The sequence below is a fragment of the Oncorhynchus nerka genome, linkage group LG25 (assembly GCF_034236695.1).
Source record: "Oncorhynchus nerka isolate Pitt River linkage group LG25, Oner_Uvic_2.0, whole genome shotgun sequence".
Taxonomy (NCBI): domain Eukaryota; kingdom Metazoa; phylum Chordata; class Actinopteri; order Salmoniformes; family Salmonidae; genus Oncorhynchus; species Oncorhynchus nerka.
In genome coordinates, this window is record NC_088420.1 from 31,112,233 (window position 1) to 31,130,505 (window position 18,273).

Here is an 18,273-nt window from a genome sequence, read left to right on the forward strand (position 1 = left end):
TGTGTGTGTGTGTGTGTGTGTGTGTGTGTGTGTGTGTGTGTTGGCTCAGTGTCCAAGGGGGGCGGAATGGAAGGGTTCACCTCGGGTTACAAGGACAAGTACTAACAATACAGGTCATTAATTCAAGGTAAATATGTGCATAAAATAACCTGCACAACACAGAGTTAAGAGGGAATTACTTTGACAACAATCTCTACCACTGGACCATCATGTTAGGCATTTCAGATCTCTCCATATTTATAATGTTTTACTGTGGGACTGTGGTGAGAAACAGGATTTTCACTTGTATTACTCCCTACTAGTTGTACTTGCTCTCCTCCCGCTCTACTTCCTGTACTGCCTGCTGTTGGGATGACACTATATGACAGTTAGAGAGTTCCACCAGACTGAGGCAGCACTCTAGAATCAGCCAACATTTGGAAACACTCTGCTCTGGGCTGGAGTGTGAACTCTGTTGGGAGACCTCTGTCTTATCACCGGGCGGGAGCTCCTCATCGGCCAGTCCACTGTTTCTCTGTGAGCCCTGGCCTTGTACTCCTCTCTGATCCCTTTCTCTTCTGTCCCTCATGTCGCCTCAATCCAACTGTCACGTGTGTTTGTTTTGTCTTCAAATCACTCCCTCTTTCTACAACTGGTATTCTCCTCTCGTTTTCAGATTGTTTTCAAGTTGCACCCATACATCATTGGGGATAGGACATAGGTTTAACACACTCACAGCAAGGGAACACAAAGGCAATGTTTGTTTTGTCAGATACTACTGTTTAACTCTCTGTTCCTTCTCTTTGTGAGCGTCTGTACTTCTGTATCGGCCTTATTGAGAGGCAGATCTCAACCATGCAGAGGCCCATCTCTAGCCCCCTCTGTGAAGGACAAAGCCCTGTGGTCATGCCTAGTAGACAGACCTGCTGTGGGGTGAGAGGAGAGGCCACAGAGATCCCATACTGTATCTGTGTTCTAATTCCCTTTCTATGGCAGCAGCAGACAGGTTTAAAGGCCGACCTGCAGACCTACCGTACGTTAGATTCAGTATTTTGCGATTAAAAAAACACGTCACACTGTGCGATGTTCCCAAATTAAAATATTGATATCAACCTGGCCAGATTGTACGGTTTGCTTCAGTTCTGTCATCACATTCTGCAACTATTTACATCAGCCAACATGGGCTACATCAACTGTGTCATCACATTCTGCAACTATTTACATCAGCCAACATGGGCTACATCAACTGTGTCATCACATTCTGCAACTATTTACATCAGCCAACATAGGCTACATCAACTGTGTCATCACATTCTGCAACTATTTACATCAGCCAACATGGGCTACATCAACTGTGTCATCACATTCTGCAACTATTTACATCAGCCAACATGGGCTACATCAACTGTAGTGGTCTATTTGACCCGTGCAGGTACCAGCACTGTAGTGTAGTGATTTCAGAAAAACTGAAAATATCCATGTTAGAAATAGTTTTTACATACAAACTCAGAATCAACTGTCATCACATTCTGCAACTATTTAATCAGCCAACATAGGTAACAACTATGTCTTCATTCTGCAACTATTAAAATAAAGTCAAATATATATATATATCATAATCATTCTGCAAATTAAAATCAGCCAACATGTGGTATCAACTGTGTATTTTGATTCTGCAACTTTTACATCAGTCATGTAAACTGGATTACTTCTGAAACTATTTACTTCAGCCAAGCATTAATCAAACTATTATATTAGTCTGACTATTCACATCAATCGTATTCTTGTGTGCAACTATTTATATCAACATAGGTGTCATCCTTGCAACTATTTGGTCAGCCAACATAGGCTACATCAACTGTGTCAGCCATAAACACGATCACATTTGCAACTATTTCACATCATTTACATCAGCCAACATAGGCTACATCAACTGTGTCATCACATTCTGCAACTATTTACATCAGCCAACATAGGCTACATCAACGTGTCATCACATTCTGCAACGAGACTCTGTCATCACCAACATAGGCTACATCAACGTCCACATTCTGCAACTATTTAATGACCTAAGAATTTGCCCCATCAATTGAAATTTTGCAACTATTGAGACAGCAAAATCGCTGCATAAACGTCATCAAATTCTGCAACTATTTGGGGACTTAAGCCAACGGTGAGACATCAATGTGATCATCACCTTCCTGCAGGGACCAGGTGCACCTTGCTGCTATTTACATCGCCAACAATCACTCAACCTCCATCATCATCATCAGCCAACTTCACTACATCAAGCGCATCACATTCTCAACATTGGCTCAGTGCCAAATGGGCTAGGCAACTGTGTCATCACTCCCTGCAACTACCAGCCACAGCCAACATGTACTCAACTGTTCCGCACTTCTGCAACTATTTACATCAGCCAACATGCCTAATCAACAAAATGCTTACTCACCCCAACCCCAGCAGATGATGACCTGTAGTTATTTCAAAAAACTGAAAATTCCATGTTAGAAATAGTTTTCCCCATACAAACTCAGAATCAACTCCCCATTTGAAAAAGAGACCCATAACACTAATAAAATAAAGGTCAAAATATCTATATCCCCATAATCATTCCTTCCCCAAAATAAAATCTCCTCTCCCCAGAACGTCTTTTGATTCCCCCCTCTTCTCCCCATAAACAGGATTACTAGTGAAATGTTTCTTCTTGCAAAGCATTAATCAAACTATTATATTAGTCTGACTATTCACAATAATCGTATTCTTGTGTGCATATTCAAGTGCCGGCCTTGTTCCTATTGGTCAGTCACCGGGATCGGCTCGTAGCACCAGCCATAAACACGATAAAGGCTAAACATTTGTCGGAGCCTACGACTGAACGTAGCGGTACCTAATCGGCAGACCGAGACTCTGTCACACTGAACGAGCCAAGACGTCCAACAATCGTTAATGACCTAAGAATTTGCCCCATGAATTGGAAATTTTGTCTGAGACGGCAAAATCGTTGCATAAACGCCTAAAATCGTACAGTCTGTGGGGACTTAAGACGGTGAGACATCTCATGTGATACGCCCCTTCCTGCAGGGACCAGGTGCTCCCCTTCTGCTCTCCCCAATCCTCCTCCTCCATCATCATCATCCACACTTCACTTCCCCTGCTCTCCCCATGGCTCAGTGCTCTATCCCCCAGGCCTCCCACTCCCTGGAGAATACCAGCCACAACAAACTGTACTGTTACTGTTACCGCACTGGCTGATACTGGTACCCCCCTTCCAGCCTGCTGCCTAATAGAGCAAAATGCTTACTCACCCAACCCCAGCAGATAGATACCTGAATTATTTAAAAAACATTCTTTATTCCAATATATGCCCCCTCTCCTCTCCTCTCCCCATCCCCCCTCTCCTCTCCCCATCCCCCTATCCTCTCCCCATCCCCCTCTCCTCTCCCCATCCCCCTATCCTCTCCCCATCCCCCCTCCTCTCCCTATCCCCCTCCTCTCCTCTCCCCATCCCCCTTTCCTCTCCCCATCCCCCCCCCTCTCCTCTCCTCTCCCTATCCCCCTCTCCTCTCCCCATCCCCCTTCCTCTCCCCATCCCCCTTTCCTCTCCCCATCCCCCTCTCCTCTCCCCATCCCCCTTTCCTCTCCCCATCCCATCCCACCTCCCTCTCTCCCCATCCCCCCTCTCCTCTCCCCATCCCCCTTCTCATCCCCCCTCCTCTCCTCTCCATCCCCCTTCTCCTCCCCCTCCCCCTCCTCCTCTCTTCTCCCCATCCCCCTCTCCTCATCCCTCCTCTCCCCATCCCCCTCTGCTCTCCCCATCCCCCTCTGCTCTCCCCATCCCCCTCTGCTCTCCCCATCCCTCCTCTCATCTCCCCATCCCCCCTCTCCTCTCCCCCCATCCCTCTGCTCTCCCCATCCCTCCTCTCCTCTCCCCATCCCTCCTCTCCTCTCCCCATCCCTCCTCTCCTCATCCCTCCTCTCCCCATCCCCCTCTCCCCATCCCCCTCTGCTCTCCCCATCCCCCTCTGCTCTCCCCATCCCCCTCTGCTCTCCCCATCCCTCCTCTCATCTCCCCATCCCCCCTCTCCTCTCCCCATCCCCCTCTGCTCTCCCCATCCCTCCTCTCCTCTCCCCATCCCTCCTCTCCTCTCCCCATCCCTCCTCTCCTCTCCTCATCCCTCCTCTCCCCTCCCCCTCTCCCCATCCCCCTCTGCTCTCCCCATCCCCCCTCTCCTCTCCCCATCCCCCTCTCCTCTCCCCATCCCCCCTCTCCTCATCCCTCCTCTCCCCATCCTCCCTCTGCTCTCCCCATCCCTCCTCTGCTCTCCTCATCCCTCCTCTCCCCATCCTCCCTCTGCTCTCCCCATCCCTCCCTCTGCTCTCCCCATCCCCCTCTCTCCTCTCCCCATCCCCCCTCTCCTCATCCCTCCTCTCCCCATCCTCCCTCTGCTCTCCCCATCCCTCCTCTGCTCTCCCCATCCCCCCTCTCCTCTCCATCCCTCCTCTCCTCTCCCCATCCCCCTCTCCTCTCCCCATCCCCCCCTCTCCTCATCCTCCCTCTGATCTCCCCATCCCTCCTCTGCTCTCCCCATCCCTCCTCTCCTCTCTCCATCCCTCCTCTCCTCTCCCCATCCCCCTCTCCTCACCCCCCTCCTCTCCTCTCCCCATCCCCCTCTCCTCTCCCCATCCCCCCCTCCTCTCCTCTCCTGAGGCTTTGAAAATGACATGGAGCCTTGAGCTGTTGTTGAGTGAGAACAACAGACAGAGGAAGTGAGGGAGAAACAATAACAGGATACCAAACATGCTCAGATACCAAACATATCCCAACCAGGATGAGGTCAGATGACAATGAGAGCCTAAACTAGCTATTGTGGACCTAAATGTCTAACAAGTCTGTATTTAAGATTTTAGAGGAACGTGTTTGTTGTGTAATGTGCAATATTTTTCAAAACAGACTTACCTTTCCTAGAGGTTTGGAGGAGTCCCAGCTCCTCTTCTCTATGGAGGGGGGGATCTGGTAGATGTCCTGAGTCTGGTTCAGTGAGGGGGGAACCTGGTAGATATCCTGCCCAGGACCAGGCCCTCCTGCTGAGGGAGGCACCTGATAGATGTCCTGAACAGGAGCGTGGAACTTCTTCTGGGAGAGCATGGGGGCCTTGGGTGGGGCTTGGGGGCCCATGGGTATCTGGTACAGGCTTGAAGAAGAAGACTTGCCATGGTTGGGGGGCATCATGTAGATGCTGTCAGGTAGGGCGGGGACAGGCCCAGGGTTGGAGAAGGCAGGGTGCATGGCTGTGTACTGGGAGGAGGGGGAGGGCTTAGTGTAGGCACTCTGCGAAGGGAAGGCCAGCTGGCTCGGGCTCTGGGCAGGGCCAGGTTGGGAGGCATGGGGGAGTGGAGACTGCTGCTGCCCAGCCTTGTCATACATGCCCACCAGGATCTTGAGGCGGTTTCCAGGGACGATGCCCTGGCGTCCATGCAGAGAGCAGAGCCACCAGCCATCCAGACCCTGGGTGTCCCGCTCCAGTACCGTCATGATGTCACCTTTCCGGAAGGACAGCTCGTCTGGAGACTCAGCCACATTGTCGTACAGGGCCTTGGCCAGAACGTTCTGCAGAAAAAAGGAGAGAGGGTTAGTTAATTATTCCTTTACAGACAAGCTGTGTTATCTTTAATTAATTGGATACCCAGAGTTTGTTGAACAAAGTTCCAGATGTTATACTCGGTTGTAGTACCCTTCAGTGAGAAAGAACACTTACTTCCATAATGTTAGACTGTCAAATTCCCTAGTGCCAGGGCAGGCTGACTCCATATACCAGACTCAATACCTTCCAGGACAGTTAAATAACTATAAAACACAGCTGACACCTAACAGCACAGGCTCCATCTGCCAGCCCAGAGCAAACACAGCCACCCACTCACTATGGGATGCTTTGAAAATAAACCAATATTTGGAGTGCCCCCCTGACCGGTATCCCCTCCCTCCCCTAGTACAGAGTGGTAAGACGAGTCTGGCAGGGGTCTCTGTCTCTCTCTCCCCCTCTCCCTCTCTCTCTCCCCCCCTCTCTCTCTCTCTGTCTCCAAGCTATATTAGCTACGCCTGATTGGTTAATTGTGAGGCGCCTCCACTTTCTGATTTATTGCCTGGCTTCGCGTTGTCCACCTTAGTCCATATGTGTGTTTATTAAGAGAGGGAGAGTCAATGTTGCCTATACCAGAGGGGCCTCTCATTCCTTGCCACTATTTATCTGTCTATTCAGCACCCAGGCCTCTATCCAAGAGCAATGCCACACAGGGCACAGGGCTGATCATTTACGACTGAGAGAGCTACAGCTCTGTCTCCTGCCCTCCTGCCCATGGCTATCTCCCTCCCCAGCCCAGATGGACTATCACTGGGATGAGGATGTTTGTGACCAGCCTGACAGGGTGTGGGGACAGGGTTCCATGCAGTGGAGATAGTGTCTATCTGTTCACAGTGTGGTTATTTATACGGTCAGCAGAGGTTCCCCCGTCTAAAACCCATTATAACACATCCTGACCTGACTATCTCTGTCGTTCTCCCCAATACAGATACACAGACATAGACACATGCACACGCACCATAAATAAATCATATATATTTCCCATATTCTTTGTGCTGCCTGAATCACAGCCAGATAAAACATGTACCACTCCCAAATCAAATCAAATCCAAATCAAATCAAATTGTATTTGTCACATACACATGGTTAGCAGATGTTAATGCGAGTGTAGCGAAATGCTTGTGCTTCTAGTTCCGACAATGCAGTAATAACCAACAAGTAATCTAACTAACAATTCCAAAACTACTGTCTTATACACAGTGTAAGGGGATAAGGAATATGTACATAAGGATATATGAATGAGTGATGGTACAGAGCAGCATAGGCAAGATACAGTAGATGGTATCGAGTACAGTATATACATATGAGATGAGTATGTAAACAAAGTGGAATAGTTAAAGTGGCTAGTGATACATGTATTACATAAGGATGCAGTCGATGATATAGGGTACAATATATACGTATGCATATGAGATGAATAATGTAGGGTAAGTAACATTATATAAGGTAGCATTGTTTAAAGTGGCTAGTGATATATTTACATAATTTCTCTTCAATTCCCATTATTAAAGTGGCTGGAGTTGAGTCAGTGTCAGTGTCAGTGTGTTGGCAGCAGCCACTCAATATTAGTGGTGGCTGTTTAACAGTCTGATGGCCTTGAGATAGAAGCTGTTTTTCAGTCTCTCGGTCCCAGCTTTGATGCACCTGTACTGACCTCGCCTTCTGGTTCATAGCGGGGTGAACAGGCAGTGGCTCGGGTGGTTGATGTCCTTGATGATCTTTATGGCCTTCCTGTAACATCGGGTGGTGTAGGTGTCCTGGAGGGCAGGTAGTTTGCCCCCGGTGATGCGTTGTGCAGACCTCACTACCCTCTGGAGAGCCTTACGGTTGAGGGCGGAGCAGTTGCCGTACCAGGCGGTGATACAGCCCGCCAGGATGCTCTCGATTGTGCATCTGTAGAAGTTTGTGAGTGCTTTTGGTGACAAGCCAAATTTCTTCAGCCTCCTGAGGTTGAAGAGGCGCTGCTGCGCCTTCTTCACGATGCTGTCTGTGTGAGTGGACCAGTTCAGTTTGTCTGTGATGTGTATGCCGAGGAACTTAAAACTTGCTACCCTCTCCACTACTGTTCCATCGATGTGGATAGGGGGGTGTTCCCTCTGCTGTTTCCTGAAGTCCACAATCATCTCCTTAGTTTTGTTGACGTTGAGTGTGAGGTTATTTTCCTGACACCACACTCCGAGGGCCCTCACCACCTCCATGTAGGCCGTCTCGTCGTTGTTGGTAATCAAGCCTACCACTGTTGTGTCGTCCGCAAACTTGATGTTTGAGTTGGAGGCGTGCGTGGCCACGCAGTCGTGGGTGAACAGGGAGTACAGGAGAGGGCTCAGAACGCACCCTTGTGGGGCCCCAGTGTTGAGGATCAGCGGGGAGGAGATGGTGTTGCCTGCCCTCACCACCTGGGGGCGGCCCGTCAGGAAGTCCAGTACCCAGTTGCACAGGGCGGGGTCGAGACCCAGGGTCTCGAGCTTGATGACGAGCTTGGAGGGTACTATGGTGTTGAATGCCGAGCTGTAGTCGATGAACAGCATTCTCACATAGGTATTCCTCTTGTCCAGATGGGTTAGGGCAGTGTGCAGTGTGGTTGAGATTGCATCGTCTGTGGACCTATTTGGGCGGTAAGCAAATTGGAGTGGGTCTAGGGTGTCAGGTAGGGTGGAGGTGATATGGTCCTTGACTAGTCTCTCAAAGCACTTCATGATGACGGAAGTGAGTGCTACGGGGCGGTAGTCGTTTAGCTCAGTTACCTTAGCTTTCTTGGGAACAGGAACAATGGTGGCCCTCTTGAAGCATGTGGGAACAGCAGACTGGTATAGGGATTGATTGAATATGTCCGTAAACAGACCGGCCAGCTGGTCTGCACATGCTCTGAGGGCGCGGCTGGGGATGCCGTCTGGGCCTGCAGCCTTGCGAGGGTTAACACGTTTAAATGTCTTACTCACCTCGGCTGCAGTGAAGGAGAGACCGCATGTTTTCGTTGCAGGCCGTGTCAGTGGCACTGCATTGTCCTCAAAGCGGGCAAAAAAGTTATTTAGTCTGCCTGGGAGCAAGACATCCTGGTCCGTGACTGGGCTGGATTTCTTCTTGTAGTCCGTGATTGACTGTAGACCCTGCCACATGCCTCTTGTGTCTGAGCCGTTGAATTGAGATTCTACTTTGTCTCTGTACTGACGCTTAGCTTGTTTGATAGCCTTGCGGAGGGAATAGCTGCACTGTTTGTATTCGGTCATGTTATCAGACACCTTGCCCTGATTAAAAGCAGTGGTTCGCGCTTTCAGTTCCACGCGAATGCTGCCATCAATCCACGGTTTCTGGTTAGGGAATGTTTTAATCGTTGCTATGGGAACGACATCTTCAACGCACGTTCTAATGAACTCGCACACCGAATCAGCGTATTCGTCAATATTGTTATCTGACGCAATACGAAACATATCCCAGTCCACGTGATGGAAGCAGTCTTGGAGTGTGGAGTCAGCTTGGTCGGACCAGCGTTGGACAGACCTCAGCGTGGGAGCCTCTTGTTTTAGTTTCTGTCTGTAGGCAGGGATCAACAAAATGGAGTCGTGGTCAGCTTTTCCGAAAGGGGGGCGGGGCAGGGCCTTATATGCGTCGCGGAAGTTAGAGTAACAATGATCCAAGGTTTTTCCACCCTGGTTGCGCAATCGATATGCTGATAAAATTTAGGGAGTCTTGTTTTCAGATTAGCCTTGTTAAAATCCCCAGCTACAATGAATGCAGCCTCCGGATAAATGGTTTCCAGTTTGCAAAGAGTTAAATAAAGTTCGTTCAGAGCCATCGATGTGTCTGCTTGGGGGGGGGGGGATATATACGGCTGTGATTATAATCGAAGATAATTCTCTTGGTAGATAATGCGGTCTACATTTGATTGTGAGGAATTCTAAATCAGGTGAACAGAAGAATTTGAGTTCCTGTATGTTTCTTTCATCACACCATGTCTCGTTAGCGATAAGGCATTCCCTCTCTTTCGGAGTCGTTTTCTTGGGTCGCTGCCTGGGATCCATACCGTTGTCCTGTTTGAAATGCAGAACACAGGATCCGCGTCGCGAAAAACATATTCTTGGTCGTACTGATGGTGAGTTGACGCTGATCTTATATTCAGTAGTTCTTCTCGACTGTATGTAATGAAACCTAAGATGACCTGGGGTACTAATGTAAGAAATAACACGTAAAAAACAAAAAACTGCATAGTTTCCTACATTTACATTTAAGTCATTTAGCAGACGCTCTTATCCAGAGCGACTTACAAATTGGTGCATTCACCTTATGACATCCAGTGGAACAGTAGTGCATCTAAATCTTTTAAGGGGGGGGGGTGAGAGGGATTACTTTATCCTATCCTAGGTATTCCTTAAAGAGGTGGGGTTTCAGGTGTCTCCGGAAGGTGGTGATTGACTCCGCTGTCCTGGCGTCGTGAGGGAGTTTGTTCCACCATTGGGGGGCCAGAGCAGCGAACAGTTTTGACTGGGCTGAGCGGGAACTGTACTTCCTCAGTGGTAGGGAGGCGAGCAGGCCAGAGGTGGATGAACGCAGTGCCCTTGTTTGGGTGTAGGGCCTGATCAGAGCCTGGAGGTACTGAGGTGCCGTTCCCCTCACAGCTCCGTAGGCAAGCACCATGGTCTTGTAGCGGATGCGAGCTTCAACTGTTCCTAGGAACGCGAAGCGAGGCGGCCATCTCTGTCGGCGCCGGAAGTATGTTAAGTACCCACACACCGGAAGTAGCGGTGTGTGGGTAAAACCACTGAGGAAGCCAAGCCAGTAAAACATGTACCACCCCCACCACGGCCAGTAGCGGTATGTGGGTAAAACCACTGAAGAAGCCAAGCCAGTAAACATGTACCACTCCCACCACGGCCAGTAGCGGTGTGTATGTAAAACCACTGAGGAAGCCAAGCCAGTAAAACATGTACCACCCCCACCACGGCCAGTAGCGGTGTGTGGGTAAAACCACTGAGGAAGCCAAGCCAATAAAACATGTACCACTCCCACCACGGCCCCGGTGTGTATGTAAAACCACGCCAAGCCAGTAAAACAGTACCACCCCACCACGGGTGTGTGGGTAAAACCACTGAGGAAGCCAAGCCAATAAAACATGTACCACCCCCACCACGGCCAGTAGAGGTGTGTGGGTAAAACCACTGAGGAAGCCAAGCCAGTAAAACATGTACCACCCCCACCACGGCCAGTAGCGGCGTGTGGGTAAAACCACTGAGGAAGCCAAGCCAGTAAAACATGTACCACCCCCACCACGGCCAGTAGCGGTGTGTGTGTAAAACCACTGAGGAAGCCAAGCCAGTAAAACATGTACCACCCCCACCACGGCCAGTAGAGGTGTGTGGGTAAAACCACTGAGGAAGCCAAGCCAGTAAAACATGTACCACCCCCACCACGGCCAGTAGTGGTGTGTGGGTAAAACCACTGAAGAAGCCAAGCCAGTAAACATGTACCACCCCCACCACGGCCAGTAGCGGTGTGTGGGTAAAACCACTGAGGAAGCCAAGCCAGTAAAAAGGCCATATTACAACCTATGTTGTGATAATTGCATTGTTTGCTCTATAACCCATTCATTCATACACCAGCGTGATATACAATAAGGCTGAGACAACAAACAGACAACAGTCACAGCTGCTACTGCAGAATAAAGTCAACTACACATACGTTTGTTTCATCACAAAACCGGGGAGGAACATCTGTCCGTTCAAGTCCACAAAGCAAATATAGCATGTAACAAACAGTTATGACCTTCAGCATGGTCAAGCAAGTTAATGTTTGACAGTTTACTAAACAACTACTGATTTAGAACCACGGAGTTACCGCAAGTCAGCACAAAGACAACAGGAGCACTGCCTCCGCTATTCCAGCACCACTTCAAACATCATCAATTCAACAAGGCTATATATGCTTAGTTTAATACACTGAAAACAAACTTAAAGATACCAAAAACAATTTAGTCCAATCAAGGTTGCTTACAAATGTCCTTGTTTTCCATGAAAACATACATGAAATTAGTTGCAAAATGAATAGGAAATATAGTCAAGACGTTGACAAGGTTATAAATAATTATTTTAAATTGAAATAGTAATTGTGTCCTTCAAACTTTGCATTCGTCAAAGAATCCTCCATTTGCAGCAATTACAGCCTTGCAGACCTTTGTCATTCTAGTTGTCAATTTGTTGAGGTAATCTGAAGAGATTTCACCCCATTCTTCCTGAAGCACCTCCCACAAGTTGGATTGGCTTGATGGACACTTCTTACGTACCATACGGTCAAGCTGCTCCCACAACAGCTCAATAGGGTTGAGATAAGGTGACTGTGCTGGCCCCTCCATTATAGACAGAATACCAGCTGACTGCTTCTTCCCTAAATAGTTATTGCATAGTTTGGAGCTGTGCTTTAGGTCATTGTCCTGTTGTAGGAGGAAATTGGCTCCAATTAAGAGCCATCCACAGGATATGGCATGGCGTTGCAAAATGGAGTGATAGCCTTCCTTCTTCAAGATACCTTTTACCCTGTACAAATCTCCCACTTTACCATCAACAAAGCAACCCCCAGATCATCACATTGCCTCCACCATGCTTGACAGATGGCGTCAAGCACTCCTCCAGCATCTTTTCATTTTTTCTGCGTCTCACAAATGGTTCTTCTTTGTGATCCGAACACGTCAAACTTAGATTAGTCTGTCCGTAACACTTTTTTCCAATCTTCCTCTGTCCAGTGTCTGTGTTCTTTTGCCCATCTTAATATTTTATTAGCCAGTCTGAGATATGGCTTTTTCTTTGCAACTCTGCCTAGAAGGCCAGCATTCCGGAGTCGGCTCTTCACTGTTGATGTTGAGACTGGTGCTTTGCGGGTACTATTTAATGAAGCTGCCAGTTGAGGACTTGTGAGGCGTCTGTTTCTCAAACTAAACACTCTCATGTTCTCTTGCTCAGTTGTGCACTGGGGCCTCCCACTCCTATTTCTATTCTGGTTAGGGCCAGTTTGTGCTGTTCTGTCAAGGGAGTAGTACACAGCGTTGTACGAGAGCTTCAGTTTCTTGGAAACTTCTCGCATGGAATAGCCTTCATTTCTCAGAACTAGAATAGACTGACGAGTTTTCAGAATAAAGTTATTTGTTTCTGGCCCTTTTGAGCCTGTAATCGAACCTACAAATGCTAATGCTTCAGATACTCAACTATTCTAAAGGCCAGTTTAATTGCTTCTTTAATCAGGACAACAGTTTCAGCTGTGCTAAAATAATTGCAAAAGGGTTTTCTAATTATCAATTAGCCTTTTAAAATGATCAACTTAGATTAGCTAACACAACGTGCCATTGGAACACAGGAGTGATGGTTGCTGATAATGGTCCTCTACGCCTATGTATTACAAGTCAGCCGTTTCCAGCTACAATAGTTATTTACAACATTAACAATGTCTACACTGTATTTCTGATTAATTTGATGTTGTTTTAATGGAAAAAACATTTTGAAGTGACCATAAACTTTTGAACAGTGTGTATGTGTGTCATGTTATGTCTTGTCCCTGTGCTTTCTCTTCTCTTCGTTTCCCCCTGCTGGTCGTATTAGGTTACTATCTTTCTCTCTCTCTATCGTTCCGTTCCTGCTCCCAGCTGTTCCCCATTCTCCTAACGACCTCGTTTACTCTCTCACACCTGTCTCCTCTTTTGCCCTCTGATTAAGTCTCTATTTCTCTCTCTGTTTCTGCTTCTGTCCTTGTCGGATTCTTGTTTGCTTTGCCCTTGTCCCGTCCTGTCGTAATCTGCCTCTTCATTAGATGCTGCGTGTGAGCAGGTGTCTCTGTCCTCTACGGCCCGCGCCTACCCAGAGGGACCTGCAGTCTGTTGCCGCTAGCCCTGCAATTCTCCTCTACTACTAGAAGGAGGACTCTCCTGCAAAGATAGAGGATTTATGTTTTCCCTGTTTGGACATTAAAAGACTGTTTCTGTTGAATCGCTGTTGGGTCCTCACTCACCTGCATAACAGAAGAATCCGACCAAGAATGGACCCAGCGACTTCGGATCCTCTCTATTCAGCCGTCGAGATCCAGGGAGCGATGCTAGGCAGACACGAGCAGGAATTGTCTGCTGCTCGACATGCCGTTGAGACCCTGGCCGCCCAAGTCTCCGACCTCTCGAAACAGATTCACAATCTCCGCCTCGATCCACCGGTTACTTCCAGGGCTTCCGAGTCTCCGGAGCCCAGAATTAATAACCCACCGTGTTACTCTGGGGAGCCCACTGAATGCCGCTCGTTTCTCACCCAGTGTGATATTGTGTTCTCTCTCCAGCCCAACACGTACTCCAGGGGTACAGCTCGTATCGCCTACGTCATATCTCTCCTTACTGGACGGGCTCGTGAGTGGGGCACGGCAATCTGGGAGGCAAGGGCTGAGTGTACTAACCAGTATCAGAACTTTAAGGAGGAGATGATACGGGTTTTTGATCGTTCAGTTTTTGGGAAAGAAGCTTCCAGGGCTCTGTCTTCCCTATGTCAAGGTAATCGATCCATAACGGACTACTCTATAGAGTTTCGCACTCTTGCTGCCTCCAGTGACTGGAACGAGCCGGCGTTGCTCGCTCGTTTTCTGGAGGGTCTCCACGCGGAGGTAAAGGATGAGATTCTCTCCCGGGAGGTTCCTTCCAGCGTGGATTCTTTGATTGAACTCGCTATTCGTATAGAACGACGGGTAGATCTTCGTCACCGAGCTCGTGGAAGAGAGCTCGCGTTATCCGTTTCCCCCCTCTCCGCATCACTACCATCTTCCTCCACTGGCTCAGGTGCTGAGCCCATGCAGCTGGGGGGTATTCGCATCTCGACTAAGGAGAGGGAACGGAGAATCACCAACCGCCTCTGTCTCTATTGCGGTTCCGCTGGTCATTTTGTCATTTCATGTCCAGTAAAAGCCAGAGCTCATCAGTAAGCGGAGGGCTACTGGTGAGCGCTACTACTCAGGTCTCTCCTTCAAGATCCTGTACTACCTTGTCGGTCCATCTACGCTGGACCGGTTCGGCAGCTTCCTGCAGTGCCTTGATAGACTCTGGGGCGGAGGGCTGTTTTATGGACGAAGCCTGGGCTCGGGAACATGACATTCCTCTCAGACAGTTAGGGAGCCCACGGCCATGTTCGCCTTGGATGGTAGTCCTCTCCCCAGGATTCAGCGTGAAACGCTACCTTTAACCCTCACTGTCTCTGGTAATCATAGCGAAACCATTTCTTTTTTGATTTTTCGTTCACCTTTTACACCTGTTGTTTTGGGCCATCCCTGGCTAGTGTGTCATAATCCTTCTATTAATTGGTCTAGTAATTCTATCCTCTCCTGGAACGTCTCTTGTCATGTGAAATGTTTAATGTCTGCTATCCCTCCTGTTTCTTCTGCCCCCTCTTCACAGGAGGAGCCTGGTGATTTGACAGGGGTGCCGGAGGAATATCATGATCTGCGCACGGTCTTCAGTCGGTCCAGGGCCACCTCCTTCCTCCTCACCGGTCGTATGATTGTAGTATTGATCTCCTTCCGGGTACCACTCCCCCGGGGTAGACTATACTCTCTGTCGGCTCCCGAACGTAAGGCTCTCGAAGATTATTTGTCTGTAGCTCTCGACGCCGGTACCGTAGTCCCTTCCTCCTCTCCCGCCGGAGCGGGGTTTTTTTTTGTTAAGAAAAAGGACGGTACCTTGCGCCCCTGCGTGGATTATCGAGGGCTGAATGACATAACGGTTAAGAATCGTTATCCGCTTCCCCTTATGTCTTCAGCCTTCGAGATCCTGCAGGGAGCCAGGTTTTTCACTAAGTTGGACCTTCGTAACGCTTACCATCTCGTGCGCATCAGGGAGGGGGACGAGTGGAAAACGGCGTTTAACACTCCGTTAGGGCACTTTGAATACCGGGTTCTGCCGTTCGGTCTCGCTAACGCTCCAGCTGTCTTTCAGGCATTAGTGAATGATGTACTGAGAGACATGCTGAACATCTTTGTTTTCGTTTACCTAGACGATATCCTGATTTTTTCACCGTCACTCCAGATTCATGTTCAGCACGTTCGACGTGTTCTCCAGCACCTTTTAGAGAATTGTCTTTATGTGAAGGCTGAGAAGTGCGCTTTTCATGTCTCCTCCGTCACATTTCTCGGTTCTGTTATTTCCGCTGAAGGCATTCAGATGGATTCCTCTAAGGTCCAAGCTGTCAGTGATTGGCCCGTCCCTAAGTCACGTGTCGAGCTGCAGCGCTTTCTCGGTTTCGCGAATTTCTATCGTCGTTTCATTCGTAATTTCGGTCAGGTGGCAGCTCCTCTCACAGCCCTTACTTCTGTCAAGACGTGTTTTAAGTGGTCCGTTTACGCCCAGGGAGCTTTTGATCTCCTCAAGAAGCGTTTTACATCCGCTCCTATCCTTGTTACACCTGACGTCTCTAGACAGTTCATTGTCGAGGTTGACGCGTCAGAGGTGGGCGTGGGAGCCATTCTGTCCCAGCGCTCCCATTCTGACGATAAGGTCCATCCTTGCGCGTATTTTTCTCATCGCCTGTCGCCGTCGGAACGTAACTATGATGTGGGAAACCGCGAACTGCTCGCCATCCGCTTAGCCCTAGGCGAATGGCGACAGTGGTTGGAGGGGGCGACCGTTCCTTTTGTCGTTTGGACTGACCATAAGAACCTTGAGTACATCAGTTCTGCCAAACGACTTAATGCGCGTCAGGCTCGCTGGGCGCTGTTTTTCGCTCGTTTCGAGTTCGTTATTTCTTATCGTCCGGGCTCAAAGAACACCAAGCCTGATGCTTTGTCCCGTCTCTTCAGTTCTTCAGTAGCCTCCACCGACCCCGAGGGGATTCTCCCTGAGGGGCGTGTTGTCGGGTTGACTGTCTGGGGAATTGAGAGGCAGGTAAAGCAAGCACTCACTCACACTCCGTCGCCGCGCGCTTGTCCTAGGAACCTTCTTTTCGTTCCCGTTCCTACTCGTCTGGCCGTTCTTCAGTGGGCTCACTCTGCCAAGTTAGCCGGCCATCCCGGCGTTCGGGGTACGCTTGCTTCTATTCACCAGCGTTTCTGTTGGCCCACTCAGGAGCGTGACACATGTCGTTTCGTGGCTGCTTGTCCGGTAACTCTCCTCCTGCCGGCCGTCTCAGACCGCTTTCCTTTCCCTCTCGACCGTGGTCTCATATCGCCTTAGACTTTATTACCGGTCTTCCTTCGTCAGCGGGGAAGACTGTTATTCTAACGGTTGTCGATAGGTTCTCTAAGGCGGCTCATTTTATTCCCCTCGCTAAGCTTCCTTCTGCTAAAGAGACGGCACAAATCATCATTGAGAATGTTTTCAGAATTCATGGCCTTCCGTCAGACGCCGTTTCGGACAGGGGTCCGCAATTCACGTCTCAATTTTGGAGGGAGTTTTGCCGTTTGATTGGGGCTTCCGTCAGTCTCTCTTCCGGTTTTCACCCCCAGTCTAACGGTCAAGCAGAACGGGCCAATCAGACGATTGGTCGCATCTTACGCAGTCTTTCCTTTCGAAACCCTGCGTCTTGGGCAGAACAGCTCCCCTGGGCAGAATACGCTCACAACTCGCTTCCTTCGTCTGCGACCGGGCTATCTCCTTTTCAGAGTAGCCTCGGGTACCAGCCTCCTCTGTTCTCGTCCCAGCTCGCCGAGTCCAGCGTCCCCTCCGCTCAGGCTTTTGTCCAACGTTGTGAGCGCACCTGGAAGAGGGTCAGGTCTGCACTTTGCCGTTATAGGGCGCAGACTGTGAGAGCCGCTAATAAGCGTAGGACTAAGAGTCCTAGGTATTGTCGCGGTCAGAGAGTATGGCTCTCCACTCGTAACCTTCCCCTTATGACAGCTTCTCGCAAGTTGATCCCGCGGTTCATTGGTCCGTTCCGTATTTCTCAGGTCGTTAATCCTGTCGCAGTGCGACTTCTTCAGCCTTTACTTCGCGCCCCCGTTCGCCCCCCCCCCCCCGTCCTTGTCGAGGGCGCACCTATCTACAGGGTCCGGAAGATTATGGACATGCGTCCTCGGGGCCGGGGTCATCAGTACCTAGTGGATTGGGAGGGTTACGGTCCTGAGGAAAGGAGTTGGGTTCCATCTCGGGACCCAACTCACCAGCTACTAGACTACATATTGAACTTCAGTCGTCTCAGACCAGTGGCACAATATATTCATTTATGGTTAGATCAGAATCGGCGTCATAATCATTGCCTGTACAGAGAATTAAGTCAAAACCACAAGTCCAAATCCACTTCTCCATCCATGGCCTAGGAAAGGGACAAGCTAGCTACTGCAGGACATGAAATCAACAGACAAGTTTGTCTGACAAGGATGACGTTTCGCTTAGGCTGTGATTTGATTGGTGTGAAGCCAATTCCAGACTGGTCTACATTGAGAGGAGTTTTGCTGTTGCCAGGACAACCAACAGTTGAGCTCAGCTCAATGCTGATTGGCTAATTATTTTATATTTTTTTTATCAAGGGAGGCCAAATGCTTGATGGCATCAATCAATCAAATGCTACAGCGGCAACATGTCATACTATTTTGTTCCAGACAGCATCAGATACATGGTCTATACATACTGAGACAGATGGGTCTGTTCCCCTCGATCTGATCATTTCTCCATTGAGATTCACCCACTTGCAAATTGACAGAAAAGAGAAAGATA

At 49.1% G+C, this 18,273-nt stretch overlaps 1 protein-coding gene across 2 annotated transcripts in view; it reads right to left on the reverse strand.

Moving 5' to 3' along the window:
- LOC115109374 (breast cancer anti-estrogen resistance protein 1-like) overlaps window positions 1–18,273 on the reverse strand; it is a 127,210-nt gene that overhangs the window by 25,921 nt on the left and 83,016 nt on the right. For both annotated transcript variants that reach the window (XM_065009735.1, XM_029634198.2), the window contains exon 2: window positions 4,940–5,590. In XM_065009735.1, the coding sequence (XP_064865807.1) occupies window positions 4,940–5,590 (651 nt within the window). The remainder of the gene's footprint in view (window positions 1–4,939; window positions 5,591–18,273) is intronic.